This window comes from Myodes glareolus, chromosome 16 (assembly GCF_982192425.1).
Source record: "Myodes glareolus chromosome 16, mMyoGla1.1, whole genome shotgun sequence".
NCBI classification, from domain to species: domain Eukaryota; kingdom Metazoa; phylum Chordata; class Mammalia; order Rodentia; family Cricetidae; genus Myodes; species Myodes glareolus.
In genome coordinates, this window is record NC_142041.1 from 51,177,362 (window position 1) to 51,199,550 (window position 22,189).

Consider the following 22,189-nt stretch of genomic DNA (forward strand, 5'->3'; position numbering starts at 1 on the left):
AAGAGGATTTCTGATGTATATTCAAATAGCAAGGACCCGTGTCATTAAAGGAAGGAACATTCGGGGAAAGCTGATGAGTGACGAGTCAGCCAGAGCAATAGCTTACAAAAATGCCATTATTTTATATGATCTTTAGTCTTAGAATTCTGAAGTGAGAAGTCATTCTATTCACAATCCACGGGATGGGTTCCGACCAGATAACACAACTTTTCTGATGCTGCCATTCACTGTAAAATGGAAACCATTGGTAACCTCAGAAGAAGATAAGCGGATGGCAGCGGAGCACTGGGCTGAGCTCCCAAAGTCCAGCCAAGAGGGGGAGGAGTGAGAATACGAGCAAAGAGGTCAAGACCATGATGGGGACACCCACTGAAACAGCCTACCTGAGCAAACGGAAGCCCACCAACTCCAACCTGACAGCAAGGGAACCAGCATAGGACCAAACTAGGCCCTCTGGATGTGGGTGACAGTTGTATAGCTGGGGCAGACGGTGGGGCCACCAACAGTGAAACCAGGATTTACCCCTACTACTTGCACTGGCTTTTGAGAACCCATTCTCTTTGGAGGGCTACCTTGCTCAGCCTGGATATCGAGGGGAAGGAGCTTGGTCCTGCCTCAGAGTGATGTGCTAGACTTTGTTGACTCCCTATGGAAGCCTTACCCTCTAAGAGTGAATGGGGGTGGGATGTGGATGAAGACACAGGGAGTGGGAGGAGAGGAAGGAGTAGGAACTAGAATTGATATGTAAAATGAGAAAAGATAGTTTTCAAAAAATAAGTATATTTTTTAAAAAGTGGATGGACTCATGATAACTTATTTTATGGTAAAACATAAATAATTATTATGTTTTTAAGTAAATTTCCTTCAGACTTCTGTAAATTATATAATTATCTAAATTCCAGATGATAAATAGGTCAGGTAAGTATTTGTAAATATAAAATCATAATAGTCCAGTTTCCAGGGTTTTTTAAAGATTTATTTAATATGTATATAGTGTTCTGCCTGCATGCACACCTGCAGGCCAGAAGAGGGCACCAGATCTCATTGTAGATGGTTGTGAGCCACCACGTGGTTGCTGGGAATTGAACTCAGGACCTCTGGAAGAGCAGCCAGTGCTCCTAACTTCTGAGCCATCTCTCCAGTACCAGTTTCCAGTTTTTAAATTAAATAAGTAAAAACCAGTAATATAACTCTGACTGGGCTCAAACTCAGAGATCTGTCTGCCTTTGACTCCTAAATGTTGATACTGAAGGCATGTATCGCCATACTTACTCTGGTATATTTTAAATATTAATAAAAACTCTACATGGAAACCTTCTAATATGGAAATGGTGATATAAAGCAAAAAAAAAAATCACTCACTCTCTCTCACTCTCTCTCTCTCCTCCAAATTATTAAATAACAAGATTCCAAGTTCATTTTTAAGAAACACAAGTTTGGGCCAAAAAAGGAAAAAGAAACACAAGTCCCAGCCAGGCAGTGGCACACAGCTTTGAAGCCAGCACTCAGGAGGCGGAGGCAGGTGGATCTCCTAAATTCAAGGCCAGCCTGGTCTACAAACTGAGTTTTGGGCCAGCAACGGTTACACAGGGAGGCTGTCTCAAAAGGAAGAAAGGAAAAAGAAAGAGAAAAAAACAGCGCCCTGGGCTGAGCATGTGGCTTAGTGCTAGAGGACTGAGCTAACACGTGCAGGTCCTGGGGAAATAGGTATATAGCCCTATTTCAACCACATCACCACAGAAAGGAAAGAAAAGGAAGGAGAAAGAAGGGGAAAAGAAGGGAATGAGGGGAGGGCGGGCCAAGTGAGTCATACAGTTAAACAAAGTTTCACCATCTGTCCACTTCTGGTAGTTTAGAGACTTAATTTTAATGAGCCCTGAGAAAAGACAAAGAAGAGTACAACAATTTTAATATACTTATCACTTAAAATCCCTGTAAGAATACCAGTAATGGTTTTGTTGGGGGGAATTAGACAAGCTAGCTATCAAGTTTATGCAGAAAATGGTAAAAATAAAATACTGAATTTATTGACTGGGAAGTATCTACTAATCCTTCTTTACCCCACCCTCTCTCTGAGACACCAGAGATCACAATTTACCAGCAATGTCATCTGAAGAATCTTCGTCATGAGGTAGCAATGGTCGCTTATTCCTTTTGCCTTTCTCAGGTAAGTCTTTTGATGGATCTTTTACCCGCATCTGTTATCTACTGAAAAGTTTAAAGAAACATAACAATAATTTTTAAAATGAAATGCTCATGTATTTAATGCATATTCAAACTCAACTGACCTATAAATCAACAGAGAAACAAAGAAGGTAAACAAATAGGGTTAAATAAGTCTTTAAATTAATACAGAGACATGAGAGTACAACTCAGTAGTAGAGCATGCATGAAACACGGGGGCCCAGTCCCAGGACTGCAGCACACACAAAAAGGCCACTACATAAATCACACATTCCAACTACTCCCCATGTGTCTCAGAATCCCTCTGCTGGAATCTCACCCACAATGTGACAGTTCATAGATGAGCCTGAACAAGAGTAGGTGAGAGAGTGAACCTTGCATTTATGTGCAGGAGCAAGAAGAAGGCCAAGATAAATAGATCTCTTTAACATTGAAGCCTACACTACCCTTGCTGTACCAAGGATAGACCAGACCTGCCAGCACTTTGGGCTTGCCAGCCTTCAGCACTAACTAATGTTTGTTGTTAAGACACTCAGTGAACAGTAATTTTTTTTCCCCTGAACTAAGACATGCCCCCCTCAACCATCCCTGCATACAGGATGTGTCAGAGGGAATTTTTCATCAAGAAAATACACAAAGCTTCTTATAATGGGCTCTTTCCTCACCCTGTCATCTCGGCTGACAGTGGCAGCTGGAAGACTGGGCCAGGGAGAGAAACTGTAAAGCCCAGTAGTCAGGAGCCCCATTTGCGGCACTACCTAGTGGACTACTGACAGAAAGATTAATTCCTACTTTTAAGCTGCCATATTTTCGCTCCAAGTTCTCATTATAACAATTTTTAATCTACAAAAGCTAAAAAGAACCATATAGTGAGTACTCACACAGAGTCTAGATGATACATGTATTACCATTTTGCTATAGTTGTTCTATCTAAATATCAATATAGAAACATACAGTTTTTGCTGTTGCTGTTTTGTTTTTCAAGACAAGATTTCTCTGTGTAGCTTTGGCTGTCCTGGAATTCAACTCTGTAGACCCGGCTGGCACTGAACTCAGAGATCCTCCTGCCTCAGCCTCCAGAGTACTGGAATTAAGGGTGTGCACCACTACACCCGGGTAGAAACATACAATTTAAAAAATGTTAAAGAATGAGTATGCCTATGGGTATGTGCAGTTGACACAGGTGTCTGCAAAGGGAAGAAGGCATCGGATCCCCTGCATGGAGTTACAGGCAATTGTGAGCTGCCCAATGTGGGTGCTGGAAACCAAGCTCTGGTCTTCCTCAAGAGTAATACATTCTCTTAAGCACTGTGCCATATCCCCAACAAAATATATGTGATGATTTTTGATTAGTATCTGAAAATAAATTGTAGAAATAATAGAAATTTGTCCTTAAATACTTAAACATAGTGTTTTAAAATACAATAAATAATTCTCCTACATGACAGCACTCTCATACGTAGAAAAAATTTTCCTAATGTCTTTTATCCTAACATATTCTAATTTCCTTTTCTGATTCAAGTGCATTCTATAGGGGGTTTCTGGATGAAGATTCAATCATTATTCTTCGTACTTCATCTGTTACAGTTCTTCAGTCTTTTTTAATACTGCTTTCCCATACGACTTTTTAAAACAGTATGTGTGTGGGGCTGGAGAGATGGCTCAGCGGTTAAGAGCTCTGGCTGCCCTTCCAGAGAACCCAGGTTCAATTCCCAGCACCCACATGGCAGCTCACAACTCTCTGTAACTCAAGTTCCAGATCTGACATCCCCACACCAATGCACATAAAATAAAGTTAAATAAAGTTAAAAAAAAAAGAGTATGTGTGTGGAGGGTGGTACATGCAGGCGTCTTGCTAACACATTTCAGCAAAGGCTTCCTACAGCAGAACAGGGGAAAGGGGAAAGATGCTAACATAGAGCTGGTTCTTAAAGCCTTGCCTGGAGCTCCTATTGGCAGACTCAAGAAAATCACATGGAGCAAACAAAATGCATAGCTCAATAAAAACAATTTCAAAAAGAATCTTCAGTAAAGGCCCTAAATGGATATTTTTTCTGCATTTAAAGAAAAAAAAATCACATGGTCACACTGAACTTCAGGCAAGCAACACTAGCACCGCCCATTTCAGCAAAGTCAATTCTAGATGAACACAATGTCGTCATTTTCTCCTGCAGCACACTGGGCCTCCCTTTATCCACCACATCTCTCTGTACAACTGGGGAAAATTACCTATCAACCCCTTTCAATCTCCTGAATGACCCATTCTCCTATCTCCCCACAATGAGGTGGCAAATCTGCTCTCTACATTTAAATTTATAAACCTGCATCTATTAATTTTCCATTGTCAAAACTGTGTCTGGAGCTGAGGTGTCAGCAGCAGGATTCAAAGGTGTCAGCACACGGTTGTAGGTTGTACTCATGGACAGACATTTCAGAGAGCATCTGAATGAACATACACGTAATTAGAATGGGCAGGGGCAGGGGCAGGGGCAGGGGCGCTTTTGCGTAACTTCCACAAGCTCTCTCCCTGTCCTCCTCACAGGGAACAAGCAGCTATCAATCTGAGCTCAGGGGAACGAACCCATGAGATAACTGAAGCCCGGGATCTGTATGGTAATTGGTAATTTGGGCATAAAATATAACGTTAGGCATAGAACATTTGCTACTACAGTAGAACACTCCCAACCTCCAGGTGTCCAGGTGCCAAACAAGGTTGCCACGGTCGCAGGGAGACCGGACATAGGACAGAAGCCTCAGGCCTGATTGTTAACTCTTCATCATGAATATGCTCTGGCTATTGTTTTTTCGTGTCGTTTTTTAAACATTAAATGCTACAGCTTCTTTTAAAAAATCTATTTATTTATGTATTTTGTGTGTGAGGATGTGCACGTGTACATGTGTTCATGTGTTTTGCTTTGCATCCCTGAAGAGCTCTCTTTCACCACGTGGGTCCTGGAGACTGAACCACCACCAGGCTTGGTAGTCAAAACCTTTACTGGCCGAACCATCAGCTTCAGTTTTTAACTTAAACAGTACCAGACACCCGCATTTTGTCTAACACAGGATGTACAGCTAGAATATTTAATATTTTGCTTTTTTAACTAGCTACAAGCAACCCATGTCCAAATCCTGTTCTTTTAAGTTTTCGGCTGCTGTTCTCCAGCATGAGAAGAGGAAACGGTAAACATCTTCCTTTTAGATACCCAGGCTCAAAACACTCAAGAACCTTCTCCCAACTACTCTTATCATCACTATCATCAAACTCATTTGACACTTGAAATTGGATGTAGGTAAAGCGACTTGCAGAAGTCCGGGAGCCAGAAGTGGACTCAGGTAGGAACGACCCTAACCTAATATTCGGTGTTGCCAGAAAGCCATTGCTAGGTTCTCTTCCTCAGGCCACTGGTGCACTCCAAGTTAGCAGGGTGGAATGCGAGGGGACAAGAGATCCCGGGGCAGCGAGGCTTTACTTGGCCTGGCTCCCTCCCCGACCCCGGCTCTTCCCGCAGCCACCAAGTCTCGGCCGGGTAGCCGCCCGGCGCCCCTGCGAATGTGGACGCGAGGGCACGCGGGAAACCTATTTTCCTAGGCTGGTCCACCTACAAGGAAGCCTCGCCGCTCAAGCAAAAACACAGCGAAGACACAAGGAATGCAGTGACCCCAAAGCCTGGGCCCCGACTCACCCCGCCCGCCGGGCCGCAGCTTTCCACACACAGGAGCTTCTGCGCCTGCGCGACAGGCAACCCGAAGAAGGCGGGGCCTGGCGTCCTGGGTGGAGCCAGGGGCGGGGCTTTGAGTCTAGGCTCTGATCCCGGTTGTCCTTCCCGCAGGGAGGAGGGCTGAACGAACCAGAGTAGCTGTAGGTGTAGGTGTACTGAGGGGGTGACCCCCTGCAGCCGGCTGGTACAATGCCAGCCACAGGCCTAGGTTCAGGTTCTGGCTTGGGTGAGCTGCTCTGGTCCTTCAGGCCTGCCTCGCCGAGCACCGCTTGGGACGGCCTCCAGTGTCTCATCACCCTTCTGGGAACTCTAAAGAATTAAATCTGACATTCACTGTACATGAAATTGTTTTTCATGTGGTTCTCTCTTTTGAACTAAACAATACATCACACCCGTAACTCTTCAAAGTCCGATCATCTGTAACAGCGATGTACACTTTGCTTTTGAGTAAAAATAGTTGGTTTGAAATTATTTTGTTTCAAGCACTGGTTGATGGGTCCTGGAAGCTTTCACAAAGGACAAGTTGTGGCCTAATGGACAAGGTGATGGGTTAGAAGTTAAAAGATTGTAATTAAGAGCCAAAAGCTGACTGCTGGTTAACTTAAAAATTCTAATCCATTTCTATGGGAAAACTTGCCGAAGGGGCTAGCTATTCATTTACATTGTGTTTATAGAAACCATGCGTTGGACAAATACAGTGGAATACAAATATGCAGGTTAAGGTGCTAGGTGTGGGGAGGCATGATTGCCTTTTAAGAGATTATCTTCCAGGATAAAAAAAAAATGTTGCATGGGGAAAAACAGTTTGCATTGTGATATAATTTCAAAGTCAAAATTGTCTGTATAAGTACAAAGTTTGGTATGTTAATATTGAATTTGAAGTGGAAGATGAAAAGATAAGAGCAAATCTAAAGTGTTTACAACTAAATTGCATCAGATCCTTTTTAAAATATCATATTTTAAGACTCACTTTACAGTTAGACAGAGAAGGGCTGAATTTAAATATGAAAATTTAGATGCTCTTCTTAATAAAAAGAAATTTAAGAATTATGCAATTAATCACTGAATATTAAAATTTCTCTTACAATTAATGAAGTCCCATGGCTACTGTCTGGTCCGCCAAGAAATTGCTTTTTCCACAACTGGCATTTAGACAAAAGCCACCATTCCCTCAGCGGCTTGCAGAAAGTATTTGTTTACTAAAAAGGGGAGTCATTCTCATCTCTGGCAAGAGGAACAAGTGGCTCTTCAATTAACAGACTGCAAAGGTACCTATTAACTTGTCAAGGTCAATGATAGCCTCTTGGCTCCCTCAGCCCCTGCTCACAAGTCCCGCCCCAGATCACAAGCCCCGCCCCAGATCTCAAGCCCCGCCCCAGATCACAAGCATCCTATTCCCATTAAACTCTAAAAATATTTGCCCTGTCACTTTTCCTTGCTTTCCTAGGAGACAGTTTTGCAGTTTGGAAAAAAAAAAAAACTTTTCCCTTTTCACCCTGGAGTAGCGAGTTTGGTTTCTTTACTACCTCCCCCCCCCCCCACCCCGTTTTAATTTAGCAACCTTGCTATCTAACGGATATGCTCTTAGTCTCATCTCTAGAGAGATGCAATCCCCATTCAAAGTTGGATAAAAACCAAGGGCGCTTCCTGTCTTTGTTCAATTTTCCAAGAATACCCTCTTTTTCAAGAGTAAGGTTGGAATGGTCTCTTTCTTTGGGACCCTGAACTTATTTCTAATAAAACACCAAGTCACAAGCAGAGAGAAATGAACACATGGATGCTCACTTGTTTGTGTGCAGCTTGATTTTTTCCACTTTTAAATAATGGAGTATTTATTTTATGTATGTGTATGTATGTTTGAGAGTGAGTGCCAAGTTTCTAGGTGTGCCTGCAAAGTCAGAAAAGGCCATTGAGCTCCCAACATAGAGGCTAGGAACTGAACTCTAGTCCTTGTTCACGGCTCACTTTAGCCCTTCCATTTCTCTACTCTTCTACCTCTGTTTAGGGATTGGTGCCACTTACAGTGGTCTGGGTCTTCCTATATCAATTACTGTAGTTAAGGTAGTTCCCCAAAGACATACCAACTAACCAACCCAATGTAAACAATCCAACACCGAGACTTTTCACAGATGATTCTAAGTTGCATTAAGTTGACAATTAAAGCCCACCATCACACATGTTTCCTCTCATGTGGTGAATCTACAAAACACGTATATTACAGAGGGCTGGCAAGATGGCCTAGCAGGTAAGGGTGCCTGTCACTAAACATGACAAACCTGGGCTGGATCCCCAGTTCCAAGGTAGAACTGACTCCACAAAGTTATCCTTTGACTGCCAACATACATACTGTGGCACATATGTGCTCTTCACATACACATAGACACACACACACACACACACACACACACACACACATGCAAGCCCCCCTCAAACCCGAAATTTTTTTTTTTTTTCAGTGTGGCGGTTTCTCAGGAAACTGGGAGTCAACCTCCCTCAGGACCCAGCAATACCACTCTTGGGAATATACCCTAAAGATTCCCTAACATACTACAAAAGCATTTGTTCAACTATGTTCATAGCTGCACTATTTGTAATAGCCAGAACATGGAAACAACCTAGGTGCCCCTCAATAGAAGAATGGTTAAAAAAGGTGTGGAACATATATACATTAGAGTTTTACTCGGCGGTTAAAAACAATGACATCTTGAATTTTGCATGCAAATGGATGGAAATAGAAAACGCTTTACTGAGTGAGGTAAGCCAGACCCAAAAAGAGGAACACGGTATGTATTCACTCATAAGTGGATTCTAACCATAATTAAAGGTCTTTGAGCCTATTATTCGTGATCCTAGAGAAGCTAAATAAGAAGATGAACCTGATGAAGATTATTTAGCTATCCACCAGGAGGTAGGAAATAGACAAGAGTCCCAGGTAACCTCGGGGGCATGGGGGGGTGGGAGGGTCGATGGAGGGGGAGAGGGCTAGAGAGTAGGGAGTAGGGGAGGAACGGGGAAAGCTTGGTGGCCGGGGATGGGTGGGGAGGGAGGTAGGATGAATATGGGATCAGGGAACAATATATTTCAAACCCGAAATTTAAGAGCTTAAACTCTCAGTGATTAGGAAACACCTAGTAGCAGATGATGTCACTGGTATAGAATCTGATGTGGTTTATGAATTACTGGATCTAGGGAGATGACTCAGTGGGTGGAGAGCTTGCTACATGGCATAAAGACTTGCGTTCACAATCTCAGAACCATCTAGAAAGCACTATGTTCCTATAACACCAGTGCTAAGGTGGGAGTTCAGAGACAGCCTGATCTGAAACTCAGTGGCCAGTCAGCCTAGTCTAACCGTTCATCGCTTTTAAAAAATATATTTTATTTATTTATTTAATTTACATATACAAGTGTTTTCTTGCATGTATGTCTGTGCACCATGTGCTTGCTTGGTGCACTCAGAGGAGTTATAGATCGTTATAAACCACCATATGGATGTTGGGAATTGAACTGAGGCTCTCTGTGTGGGCAAAAAATAACCGCTAAACCATTCCCTAGTCCTCACCCCAAAATGGTCATCTTCAGGTTCAGTGAGATACATTGTCTCAAAAAATAAAGGTGTAATGACCAAGGAAAGATACCTAGCATCAACCTCTGCCCTCCATACATACATAACCCACCCTAACTAGTGCATACACCACATATATATACAATTACACACACACCTAACATACAATAAAAATTACTAAATTATTTAAAATGGGCTGATTTTAGACAGGCGATGGAGGAGCATGCTTTAATCCCAGTTCTTGGGAGACAGAGGCAGGCGGATTTCTGTGAGTTCGAGGCCAGCCTGATCTACAGAGTGAGGTCCAGGACAGCCATGGACACAAAGCAACCCTGTTTCAAAAAACAAAACAAAGACAAAAAAAGAAAATGTACTGATCTCAAAATGTGTATTTAATGAAATTATTCCTTGGGCATGCAATTTAATATCAGTTTGAGTTAATATGTTAATTTCTAGCTGAATAAATTCCAGTTCAATGTAGCTTTCATGGTGTTTGGAGAACTAAACCGAGGAGAAAGTTAACGTAAAATGAGAAGCTTTATGTGGGGAAAAAAATGTCCTAGCCCACCCAACCCAAATATACCCCAAGTTCTAATCCCTGGAACCTGTCATGTGTTACCTTACCTGGCATCTTAGTGCTATTGCTGTGAAGAGACACCATGACCATGGCAATTCTATTAAAGGAGAACATTTAATCAGGGCTGGTTTTCAATTCAGGTTTAGTCCATTGTCATCATGGTAGGAAGCATGGTGGTGTGTAGGCGGACATGGTAGTAGAGAAGGAGACGAGGGTTCTCCGTCAGATCTGCAGGCAGCAGGAAGAGAGAAACACACCTCGCCTGGTGTAAGCATATGAAACCTCAAAGCCCACCGCCATGACACGTTTCTTGCAACAAGGCAACATAGACTAAAGCCACTCCCTAAGCATTCAAATATGTGACCCTATGGGGGCCATTCTTATTCAAACTGCCACACCTGGTAAAAGAGACTTTGCAGATATTATTCCGTGTTAACCCTCTGGAAGTGGGGACCCTGACGTGGATTATTTCAGTGGTCTGAATGTAAGGGTCCTTAGAGGAAGAAGAGAGGAGGGCAAATGAAAGGACTTACAGCAGATGTTCAAGTCAGCCAGAGAGGTGTGACGGTGCTTAAGATACTGGCTCTGAAGATGGATAAAGACCAGGAGCCAAGGGATGAGTCAGCACGAGGAGACACGAAAACAGGTAAAAGGAAATTAAAATAAAAAGCTTCCCTGGTGTTTTCAAAAAATACACATATTTTTGGACACGTTGATTTTCTTTAAGTATGCTAACTTCAAAATTGTAAATAATCAATTTCTGCTGACTTAAGTCAGTAAACATATGGCGATTTGTCAATGTAGTAGTAAGAAGCTAACACTATAAAACTACCAGAGACCGTCTTCGGATAAAGTTAAATATTCACGGTGTGGCAGTACCCGGATCTGTCAGTGCTGACTGCGGGGCGCTCAAGAGCCTGGACAGCGCCCGTGGGTGAGAAGCCAGGAAGGAGGAGGAGGAAGTGGTCAGCAGCACCCGGGGTCCCAGATTGCCCACGGTGATGTTGGCCCGGCGGGTGCTTGGGACCTCACGCAGGGCGGCGCTAGGATCGGTGGAGGCTGCGCTTGGCGGTGAGATTGATCCCTGAGAAACAAAAACCACCTGATATCGAGTGCCAGGGAGGGGATGACATTGAGCGTGCACAGTTCTTTAGACTTCCAGTTAATATAAGTGAAGCCCACTAGCTACTCTTGGCACGTAGGTATGTCGTGCCCACTGCCGTTTTTGCTCCTTTTGATCCTCCGGATTCCATGCCTGGAGACGCGCTGATTAACGCAGCGGCAGAGCAAATACGGCACACCAAGGTTATTTATAATGGAAATTAATTATGCAAGTTTGAGTGATGAAGGTCACTTCGCCACTGAATGGAGCCAGCAAGAAGGCTCCGGAAAGGCTTAATTATAAACCCATCCTTTTAACTTACCATTGTGACCCGACCCACCAGGGGATAGAGCTCATCTTTTCATGAAATACACACACACACACACACACACACACACACACACACACACAAAGCGAGCGAGCGAGCGAGAGAGGGTGTGTGTGTGGGGGGTCGAACTAGGAAAGTACTCCCTCTCCCATTAATTTTGTAAATTTGGAAGAAGGCAGAAGTGAATGTCGCTATTGACCCCACTGGGTCTAAAGCTCAGTTCCTTCCCAGCACTCCTCTACCCTCTTTTATTTTATTTTAATATTTTCTTATTTTAAACAGCCTCTTCTTTAATGTAATATTTTCTTCCAAAGAAACAGGTTTATGGGCTCCTTTCTTAACATCTTTTGTTGCTGAAGATGGACTTTTCTGTGCAAATTGTTACCATTTATGTTTCTGTCGCAAAAGTAGGTAATCAAATCTGCCAGGCTTCCTGGCGGGGATTAGCTCACTAAGGAGTTCACCATTTGTACGTGCATGGGCGAGATAGAGAAAGATGCAAGTACACGGCCCAATCCAGAGTGAATCTTGACTTGAGCGCCCTGCTAGAGGAAGGGGCCTTTGTGTATTTGTTTTTGTTTGTTTTCGAGACAGGGTTTTTCTCTGTAGCTTTGGTGTCTGTCCTGGAACTCTCTTTGTAGACCAGACTGGCCTCAAACTCACAGAGACCCACCTTCTTCTGCCTCCTGAGCGCTAGGATTAAAGGTAGGTGCCATCACTGCCTGGCACTTTTCGTATTTTAAAAGATACACAAATAGTGCATAGTTATATTCTCACTAAAATAAAGCAAACCAAAGAAGAGCAGAGCCACAGATCTCCTTTAAATACTCAAATCCCACTCCTCAGATATGGATAATAATTGGCTCTTTTAAATTTTTCTATGGCTATCCATAGATAAAAGTTTGTCTCATATGTGTGTATTGTGTATATACGTCTATATGTTGACTCACATAGGTATTTAGCTTTTAAAGCCTGCCTATTTCCCGTAGTGGGAATGTACTACAGTTTACTAACCAGTCACCTGTAAAAAATTTAAGTCCCAAATTTTTATTATAAAATTATTTGATAATCATTGTGAAATCTACCCTGTGCACACAAACAGGTACTTTAGTAGAATGGATTAGAAGCACACTTTCTAATATTAAATAGATACGAGAATATTAAATATTAAATAGATACGAAAGGAGAGTAAGTGTCCCCCATAAAAATGAAGGGGGAGGTATTTCTTTCAGAAGGAGCAGTATGGTATAATTATGAAAACAGGAATAATTATTAATTGCACTGTGTATACATTAATATTATTTAAATCCAACAGCATATATTCATTAATTTTCTCAGTCAGTGCTGAACATAATACCAGACAAAAGAGAGTTCAGAAAGGGTTTATTTTGGCTCATGGCTTGAGAATGGATATATATATATATATATATATATTCTCCAAAACTTAAGACTCAGTCATCTTCTTCTTCACTACCAGAACTGTTGAATGCTTCTTTGGTTGAACACCACACCAAGTGGTCAATTTACAAGTAGAGGATATGGGTACACAAAACACCTACCGCTTGATGCAAATAAATAGTGTGTAGTGCAGGTTCATGCCATAAGAGACTTGGGGAAGGTGAGACGAAAGGAAAGTACACTGCTGCACCAGCCTTTGACGACTCAATGGAAGAGCAAGAAAGCCTTTCTTTATTACCTACTACCTCACAAGAGAGTATAGCTGAATTATAGGAAGTTAAGTCAGTCTGATGATTACAAGAAAAAATTATCTTTGATCCAGTTTCAAGAGTTGCTTGCTGTGGGTACATTTTCCATGTTGGTAAGCAGTGTTAGAACCAAGCTTAACATAATTTATGAAATTACATAGTCTTCTAGTTTCTTACCATAACACATAGAAAATGTATGGATTTAGCCTGCTGTTTCTAATTTGAATAGGTTGATTCCAAACTTTTAAAAATATAATTCTGAGAGCTGGAGAGATGACTCAGAGGTTAAGAGCACTGACTGCTCTTCCAGAGGTCCTGAGTTCAATTCCCAGCAACCATGTGGTGGCTCACAGTCATCTGTAATGAGATCTGGTGCTGTCTTTTGGCAAGTGTATATATACTAAATAAATAAATTTTAAAAAAAAGTTAAAAAAATATAATTCTGAGGGCTGGAGAGATGGTCCAGTGGCTAAAAGTTCATAGTGCTCCTGAAGAAGTCCTAAGTTTAGCTCCCAGCATCCACTTGGGGCACCTACCAACCACAGGTAATTCCAGCTCTAAGGGACCTGACACCTTCCTCTGACATCCAAGGGTACCTGTGAAAACCTCCTCACATATACACACAGATCCATAGAAAAATAAACCTTGACTGGAGAGATGGCTCAGTGGTTAAGAGCACTGAGTTCAGTTCCCATCGCCAATGTCAGGAGGCTCACAAGTGCTTCCAACTCCAGATTCTGGGAATAGATACATGTGACCTCTGCACACATATGCTAGACACATACACAGGGAGAAAGCACCTTAAAAGTTAAATAAATAAAATTGTTTTAAATATCATCTTGGGGCTGACAAGATGGCTTAGTGGGTAAAGGTGCTTGCCACCCAAGGCTGGTGACCTAGCTTTGATCCTGGAACCCAAGAAAAGGTGGAAGAACTGACTTCTCATCAAGGCTGTAATGTCATCCCCACATGTGATCCTGTAGAACAGATTCCTAAAAGTAGAGCCATGAGGAAAAAAGAATATACAAACTTAAAATGTTATTACAGCTAATTTCCTTCAAAAGCTCTATTTAAAACTGTAGGCTCAGCACTTGGGAGGCTGAGGCAGGCAGATCTCTGTGAGTTAGAGGCCAGCCTGGTCTACATAGTGATTTCCAAGACATGCAGGGCTATGTCGAGAGATCTTGTCTTAAACAAAACGAAACAAAACTCTCTCTCTCTCTCTCTCTCTCTCTCTCTCTCTCTATATATATATATATATATATATATATATATATATTTATATATATAATTTTATATGTATGGGTAATTTGTCCACATGTATGTCTCATTTACATGCCTGGTGCCTGAATAGGGGGAAAAGGTGGTCCCGGATTCCTCAGAATTAAAGTTACAGACTGTTGTGAGTCACCCTCAAATCTTGGAATCAAACTCAGGCCCTCAGTAAGTGCTCTTTTTGTGTTTTGTTTTGTTTTGGATTTTTGGTTTTTCGAGACAGGGGTAACCACTCTAGCCCCCTTTAAGAGTTCTTAATGGCAATGTGTGAGAAAATCCATTTCCTCAGACCTTCGCCAATATTTGGTATTAGCAATATTTTTAAGCTTCACTGGTTTGATGCAAAGTTTTAACACTTATACCCCCATACACACACCTTTTTGGTTTTTGGTTTTTGAGACAGGGTTTCTCTACGTAGCCCTGGCTATCCTGGAACTTGCTTTGTAGACCAGGCTGGCCTTAAACTCACAGAGATCCATCTGCCTCTACCTTCCAAATGCTGGGCTTAAAGGTGTGCACCACCATATCCAGCAGGGACAAATCTTTATTAAAGGTTTATGTGGGAGGGACCAAGTCACTGTAGGTGTGCCACTCTGGGCAGGAAAATGGGGTGATAAGCAAGCAGGCTGAGCAAGCCATGGAGAACAAGACAATATGCAGCAATCCTCCATGGCTTCTGTTCAGTAACTGCCTTCAGATTCCTGCCCTGGGTTCATGCCCCTAGCTTCCCTCAGTGATGAACTTAGGAGCTATAAGGTGAAACAAACCCTTTCTTCCCCAAGTTACTTTTGGCCAAGGTGTTTTATCACAACAGCAGAAACCCTATGAAATGGAAGTTCCTATCCTTATTTGCAAAAGGAAATGAAGTTAAATTTTTTCTCATATTGTCATTTGTGTTACAAGTGGGATTAACAAATTATACCCATAACAATTATTAGATGCTTGCTATGTTTCAAATTTCTTGCTAGCTAAAGGGTTTTGAGAGAATACAAAGTGGCCGAAGGCCAACTATGAAGCACGCAGAGCAAGCTGATGCGGTAGAATTGTCTGTATTCTGTCAATCATATTTTAATAAAACGCTGATTAGCCAGGCAGGCAGTATAGGCGGGAAAACCAGACAGGAAGTAGAGGTGATGCAATGAGAACAGGAGAATCCTGGGAAGCAGGGAGGTTCCTCAGCCACTCCTGCGCAGACCACTGAAGAGGCAGCATGTAACTTGCCCAGCTGAGAAAGGTACAAAGCCATTATGGCTAACATAGATGAGAATAATGGGTTAATATAAGTTATAAGAGTTAACAAGAAGCCTGACCTAATGGGCCAATCAGTTTATAATCTTATGGAGTCTTGTGCGTGATTTTCTTTGGGGCCTGCCTGCTGTGCGGTACTGGGCGGGACAGATACCCCAACAAGCCAGTCCTCATGTTACAGCAAGCTGGCAGGCCGCATCGTGTTGCTCAGTCAGAATGTGTGCACACTGGCAAACGTTTTTCTGTGCTCTGCTCACAACCCCTTTCTCTTCTCAGGTATGTTAGGGCTGAGCCAGGGACCTCACATTAGAAGCAATCACCTTACTACTGAGCTGCCTCTCCTCACAAATAGCTTCTGACACCAAGGGTATAGTTTTTCTACACCAAGCTAATTCTCTATTTGAGTCTTCAAATTTAATTCTGAACTAACTACCTAGAGTTACTGAAGACACCAGAAGGGCTTCCTGACAAAACTGTGCCAACTTAAGACACGACTCCCAAGTTCATGCTTCCCACATTTCTGACCAACGGAATATAAATCAAAACTTCCCATGACCCCTTCCCCATTGTCAGTAATTCACTAACGGAACTCAGTTAAGCACTTCTATTAGTTTATTGTCAATAATTTATTAAAGAATACAGATGGAGAACCTGCTGAAGAAGTCATGGTATGAGATCTAGAAGAATCTTAAGTGTGAGTGTTTCCCTCTTCATGGAACTGAGGTGTGGCATGTTCCTAGTGCATGGATGTGTTAACCCAGTAAATCTCCAAGCCCCATAGATGAAAAATTTCAATGGAAGCGTCATAACGAAGGCACTGTTGACTGCTAATTCAATCTTCTAGCCTTGCTCCACTGCACAGAAGACCAGGCATGAAAGATCCAAGTTGTTCTCACGGCTTAGTCTTTTGGGCGATCAGTGCTACCCCGAAGCTTCTAGGGCACCAGAGCCAACCTCATTCAAACAAAAGTATCTTCTCCACCCACTCTCAGAAGTTCTATGTACTTCCAGGTCAGGAACCAGGAACAGAGTATGCATGCAGACTCTGTATAAGTAATAAAAAATACTTTTTTATTAAAGTAAAAAGGTGAACTCAGTTATGTCATCTAACTAGAACCTACTTATAGCTGTTAATACCAATGTCACTTAAGTCTGAATTTTTTTTTATAGGCTTGAAGTCAATATGGGGAAGCAGTCAACGTTTTTGCTCTTCTCTTCCTAAGGGTGTCACGTATAGGGAACTAAAAAACCTGCTGAACTCCAAAAACATTATGTTAATTGATGTTAGAGATACGTGGGAAATTCTTGAGCATGGAAAAATACCTGGATCAATCAACATACCATGTAAGTGCTGCATGTTTTAAACAGATCCATTCATATGCTTAATGACTGCTTGTATCCCAAACTTAATTAAACATGTCACCACTTTCTTCCAGTGGACGAGGTGGGGAAAGCTCTTCAGATGAACTCCAGGGATTTCAAAGAGAAGTACCACGAAGTGAAGCCATCCAAATCCGACAGTCTGGTGTTTTCTTGTTTTGCTGGAGTGAGAAGTAAGAAGGCTATGGACACAGCAATATCCCTGGGCTTTAACAGGTGTGTGAATGAAGGAAAAACTAGATTGAGCACTGGATCGCAATATTACACAGACATCTGGGATGCTGGGGCTATTTGCCCAGTGGCAGTATAATTGCCTAGGATGTGGAAAGCCCTGGATGCAATCCCTGGTATAACAAAAATAAAAATAAACATCTGTTAGACTACTTAAGAATTTCTTGGGGAGGGGACAGGGCTGGAGAGATTTCTCAGAAGTTAAGAGCACTGTCTGTAATTCCAGAGGATCCAGGCTTGATGCTTAGCACCCACATGGCACCTCACAGCTGTCTGTAATTTCAGTTCCAGGAGATCTGATGCCCTCGTCTGTCCCCTTTGGGCACTAGGCATGCATGTGGTGTACAGACACATAGGCAGACAAAACACCTATACACATATTAACAAAAATTCAAAGTCAATCAGAGCTACATGGTATTTGTTTCAGAAAAAAAAAAAGAGTGTCTTGGAGCTGGTAATAGAATTCAGTGGTAAACCATGTTCCTCACATGCCCAAGTCCCTGGATTTAATCCCTACTACCACAGGGGTAAAACAACAACAACAAATGTTAATAAAAGCAGTATAAAGACAAATGGCATGTGTCTTTCCAACCTACTAAAAAACCAATAATTTTTAAAAGCAGTATAGAACTAGATAGTAAGGTGAGTAGCTATTGCAAAGTTTCTCCCAATCTTCTGCTATGAAATATAACACTGTTGTGTATGTTTTCAGTGTTCAACACTATGCTGGAGGATGGAAGGAATGGGTAACCTATGAAGTTACCGAGAAGAAACAAGAAAATTGAATTCTGGAATAAGACATTCTGTCCTGTGTTCATACATCCAAGGATAGTGGATGAAGCAAAAGAAATCTCCAGTCTTGGCACCAAAAGATATGCTTGGCAATTGTTTTCCTCCTCTGTGAACCAAAGATACTGCTCTCTTGAATATTTTCAGAGTCTACTGAGAACTGAGATAATATGAATTGCCATTGAAATATACAGATTCTACAGTTAATTTTTAAGTATTCGGTATTCCAAAGGGTCAGGTAGCTTGTATTACTTAATCATGTGCAGTCATGCTATAAGCATGCGTGTTAACAAGCAGTCCCGATCTTAAACAATAACTAGGCATCGGTTTTTGGCCCATACTTGTAGTTCCAATACTCAGTAGATTGAGATGGGAAGATTGCTGTAAATTTGAGGCCAGGCTATAAAATTGATACTCTGTTACAAAGAAAAGAAAAGAAAAGGATCTGGGGTCCAGAGAAGGAAACTCTGAACAGGAAAACACATTCACAGCATCTGAAGACTCAGGACAACATGTGGTCAAAATACAAACAATGTAACTAATTTTAAAACTTAGGGTCAATGTGAGGATAAAAGTTGCACGGATTGTGACTGTGGAAGGCAAACGAACCTGGAAGAAAGAGGTCAGGAAATTTTGTAGGATAGTAGAGATCGTCTATGGTATGACTGAAATGTCAGGAGTATGCGTGCCAAACCCCATCAAAGCAAACACAAAGACATGATTTTACAAGAAATATACCTCAATTTGACAACTAATTAAAAACAAATATTTATACCATTTTGACACCTTCTAGAGTGCATGTATGTCTTTAGAATGTTAAATTATACGCTTGTTAGTGTGCTGGCAAAATTGTACAGTAATCTTGTGTCTTCTTTTTTTTTTTAAGATTTATTTATTTGTTATGCAGACGACAGGTTTTCCCTCTTCAGGGACTGCTTCCTACTTCTGCTGATACATCGCACTCCGTTGGACATAGAGGAAGCCCAGGAAAACAGCTACAGCCTGGGTCACCACAAATGGTGGTCTGCCACCAATCATTGTTTATGGTTGTCTAGATCAACACAATAGACAATTCTAAAGTTCCCTTCACCAAATATATCACTAGTGAAGGGAAACTTCCATTCTGTCAGTGTGGTGGTTTGAATGTAATTGGCCCCCCTAACCTCATAGCGAGTGGCACTACTGGGGGGTGTGACCTTGTTGAAGTAGGTGTGGTCTTGTTGGAGAAAGTTTGTCACTGTGGGGGATGGGCTTTGAGTTCTTTTGCACAAGCTTTCTTCAGTGTACAAAGTCCACTTCCTTTTGCCTTCTGATCAAGGTGTATCCAGCACCATGTCTGCCTGCATGCTGCCATGCTCCCACCACAATGACAACAGACTGAACCGCTGAACTGTAAGCAAGACACCACAATTAAATGTTTTCTTTGTAGGAGTTGTCATAGTCAGCTAGGCAGTGGTGGCGCATGCCTTTAATTCCAGCACTTAGGAGGCAGAGGCAGGCAGATCTCTGTGAGTTCAAGGCCAGCCTGGCCTACAAGAGCTAGTTCCAGGACAGACTCCAAAGATATAGAGAAACCCTGACTCAAAAAACTAAAAATTTTCATGGTCAAAGTGTCTCTTAACAGCAATAGAAACCCTGAGACGGTTAACCAGAAAGATATTCTTAGGGAATGAGCTACTGAGAGTCTTGGCTCACATAGGCGAAATATGCGGACCTGCCAAAAGGCGAATTCCCAGAAAATGACTCACCTCTCCCTGGTAAAGGCAAAAAAAATACCCAAGAGGATTGGCAGATTTTACCTACATACCAGGGAGACAAGGACCCATCTCCTACAGTGTGAGTACACACTTTGGATGAGTTAAAGCCAATTCCTTGTTCAGACGGAAAGATCACAGGAAGTGATAACTCCTCTAAACGGAAAAAGAAAAACCTAAGCTTGGGATATCTAAGACCATACAGAGTTACAATAGACCAGACTTCAAGGCAGAAGTTACCCAAGGAGTTTTCCTGGGACTTGGGGATACAATTTAAACTCCACTGTGCCTGGCATTCCCAGTCTATCAGAAAAGTGTAAAGAATAAATGGGACTTAAGTTATTATCCTTAGCCCTTAGGGAATGGCTCCTGAGATGCCTTGTATAGCGGCATATCCATTGAAGTAACTTGCTCTTCAAACTAACTGCTGGTAACATATATCACCCTTCTAGCCAAGTTCCTGTAAGGACTGAGTCCTGCTCCAGCCCCTACCTAGGGTTCCAAAGATAAAACGCTTCTCAGGAGCGGAGGGGGTAAAAGATCTCTTTAACTTCACACACAATCTGAGGGTCATGCTCTTTATTGTTCTGTGTTTACCCTGATAATCCTGTCCTACTTCTAATCCCTCCCTGCTTTTTTTCTTCTTTTCCTACACTCTTATCCTTTTACGCTTCTAATTTCCGCCAGCTACTACCTCTTTAGTCTCGCCTCTCAAAATCTCTTTCCCCAGAGGCTTTGAAGCAAGAGTTAGAGTTAGCTTTTCAGTGCGGTAAGGCCAGGGCCATTACCACAGCAACACCAGGGTCCAAGGTTACAGAAGTGAGACTGTGACCAGAGGGTGGCAGCACAGTGAGATAAGCTGAGACTTGGGTCTTTAGCTAACAGACTGGCAAGCAAAGAATAGGCTTGCTTTCCTATCTGCTGGCAGAGGGAATCCAGGACACTCTTGTTCTCTGAGATCTATGGCTCAACAACTTTAGATAAGTCCTAATTCTTGTCCGTGGGTGAATGTCTCAAATGAGGTCTCTTTGCAAGATAATTGCAGGAGGGCAGACTTCTAAGTTTATTTTAAAAAACAAAACAAAAAACTGGTTGAGAGAATAAGGGTAACTGACTGATAACTTTCTTGCCAGAATCACGCACAGCTGAGAGGAGTCATCCAATACACCAATGCATAGGAGGAATTGTGCCCAGTAATTGATGAATACCCTGCTGGGGTTTTCGGGAAGAATCCCATCATAGAAAGGGGAGCACTATGGCTTCAAGGGGAACTTACAGCAAGGCAGCAGCTATTCACAAAGCAAATCCTCCCATTGCCTTGTGTGTCAGCCTCCTCCATCGGAATGTGATCCTGGTGGGTTAGCTTTGTGATTTTGTCAGCTACGTTCTCACTGCATCATCCTGGGACCTCAGCAAGTTCCAACAAGTTCTTTCGGAACATAAACAAGCAGGCCTAGGTATGAGATACAAGACAGTCCCAGTACTATTCTGGGAACCAAGTTCTGGTAAAGACAATCTTAGATGCCTTAAGTCTCAATTGGGAAGCTTCTTAGTCTGTAATCTTCATCTGTTCCATGGAATGAGTCGAGTCAGCAATACCCGAGATGACCACTACCAGCACCCAATACCCCCTTTACATAACTGTCTGCACTTGGCCACAGTTAAAAAAAGATGAGTCTGAAGCTTTCGTTTCTGAGTCGGTCTCCCTACATGGTTCAGGGCATCCTCAAACCCAGCATCCTTTTACCCCAGTCTATCAAGTGCTAAAGGGCCTGTACTCCCAACTCTAGCCTGTTATTAAAACTATTACTATTATGGTGTAAGAGGCCTCGAAATGTAAAGATACAACATGATTTGATGCCTTAATTTTCAAAAGTAGTTGTTTTACCTCAATCATGGGAGATCACTTTTTAAGTAGATCACAAGGGAACAGAGGTAACCATAGAAAACGTGGCATTAATTGACCAAATTCTATATTAACCAAATGCTTCAGCGTCCCTTCATTCTTATCTTCATCAGCCACTTCATGATTTCCATGGGGCCTCTTTGACTCTGTGAGAATGTATTCTTTTGCTATTTACCATGTATGTGTCATAACACTTAATGGAAAAAGGTTCAGCATCTAGTTTATTGAAGTTTTATATCTAAAAACTGATTTATATGTTTTTATGTGTATAGCTTTATGACTTCTTTCTGCATTTGGTGGTTCACCAAATGTGTGCAGTGCCCACAGATGCCAGAAAAGGGAGTCAGATCTCCTGGAACTGTTGTTACTGATGGTTGTAAGCTGCCACGAGGATGCTGGCAATTGAACCGGGCTCTCTGCAAGAG

At 42.1% G+C, this 22,189-nt stretch overlaps 2 protein-coding genes across 6 annotated transcripts in view; one reads left to right on the top strand and one right to left on the bottom strand.

Moving 5' to 3' along the window:
- Usp45 (ubiquitin specific peptidase 45) overlaps positions 1–5,929 on the bottom strand; it is a 70,991-nt gene extending 65,062 nt beyond the window's left edge. For 3 of the 5 annotated variants that reach the window (XM_048419820.3, XM_048419818.3, XM_085677291.2), the window contains exons 1-2: positions 5,868–5,929; positions 2,099–2,208 (exon numbers count right to left, since the gene is read on the bottom strand). In XM_048419820.3, the coding sequence (XP_048275777.3) occupies positions 2,099–2,198 (100 nt within the window). In that variant the 5' untranslated portion in view covers positions 2,199–2,208; positions 5,868–5,929. The remainder of the gene's footprint in view (positions 1–2,098; positions 2,209–5,867) is intronic. The other 2 variants (XM_048419819.3, XM_085677290.2) reach the window with 2 other exon arrangements.
- A 5,030-nt stretch (positions 5,930–10,959) lies between these two features.
- On the top strand, positions 10,960–18,881 carry LOC125391414 (thiosulfate sulfurtransferase/rhodanese-like domain-containing protein 3). The gene is made up of 4 exons (XM_048420764.3): positions 10,960–11,116; positions 16,875–17,048; positions 17,141–17,300; positions 18,028–18,881. The coding sequence occupies exons 1-4, from the start codon at positions 11,047–11,049 to the stop codon at positions 18,098–18,100; spliced, it is 477 nt and encodes a 158-aa protein (XP_048276721.3). The 5' UTR covers positions 10,960–11,046; the 3' UTR covers positions 18,101–18,881.
- Positions 18,882–22,189: the final 3,308 nt, after the last annotated feature.

Excerpts from the sequence above, each read along its gene's own strand:
- LOC125391414 (XM_048420764.3), top strand. The coding sequence starts at position 11,047 with ATGTTGGCCCGGCGGGTGCTTGGGACCTCACGCAGGGCGGCGCTAGGA. Across the intron at positions 11,117-16,874 it reads GGTGGAGGCTGCGCTTGGCG|GCTTGAAGTCAATATGGGGA; the intron begins GTGAGATTGATC and ends TTTTTTTTATAG. Across the intron at positions 17,301-18,027 it reads ATATCCCTGGGCTTTAACAG|TGTTCAACACTATGCTGGAG; the intron begins GTGTGTGAATGA and ends GTATGTTTTCAG.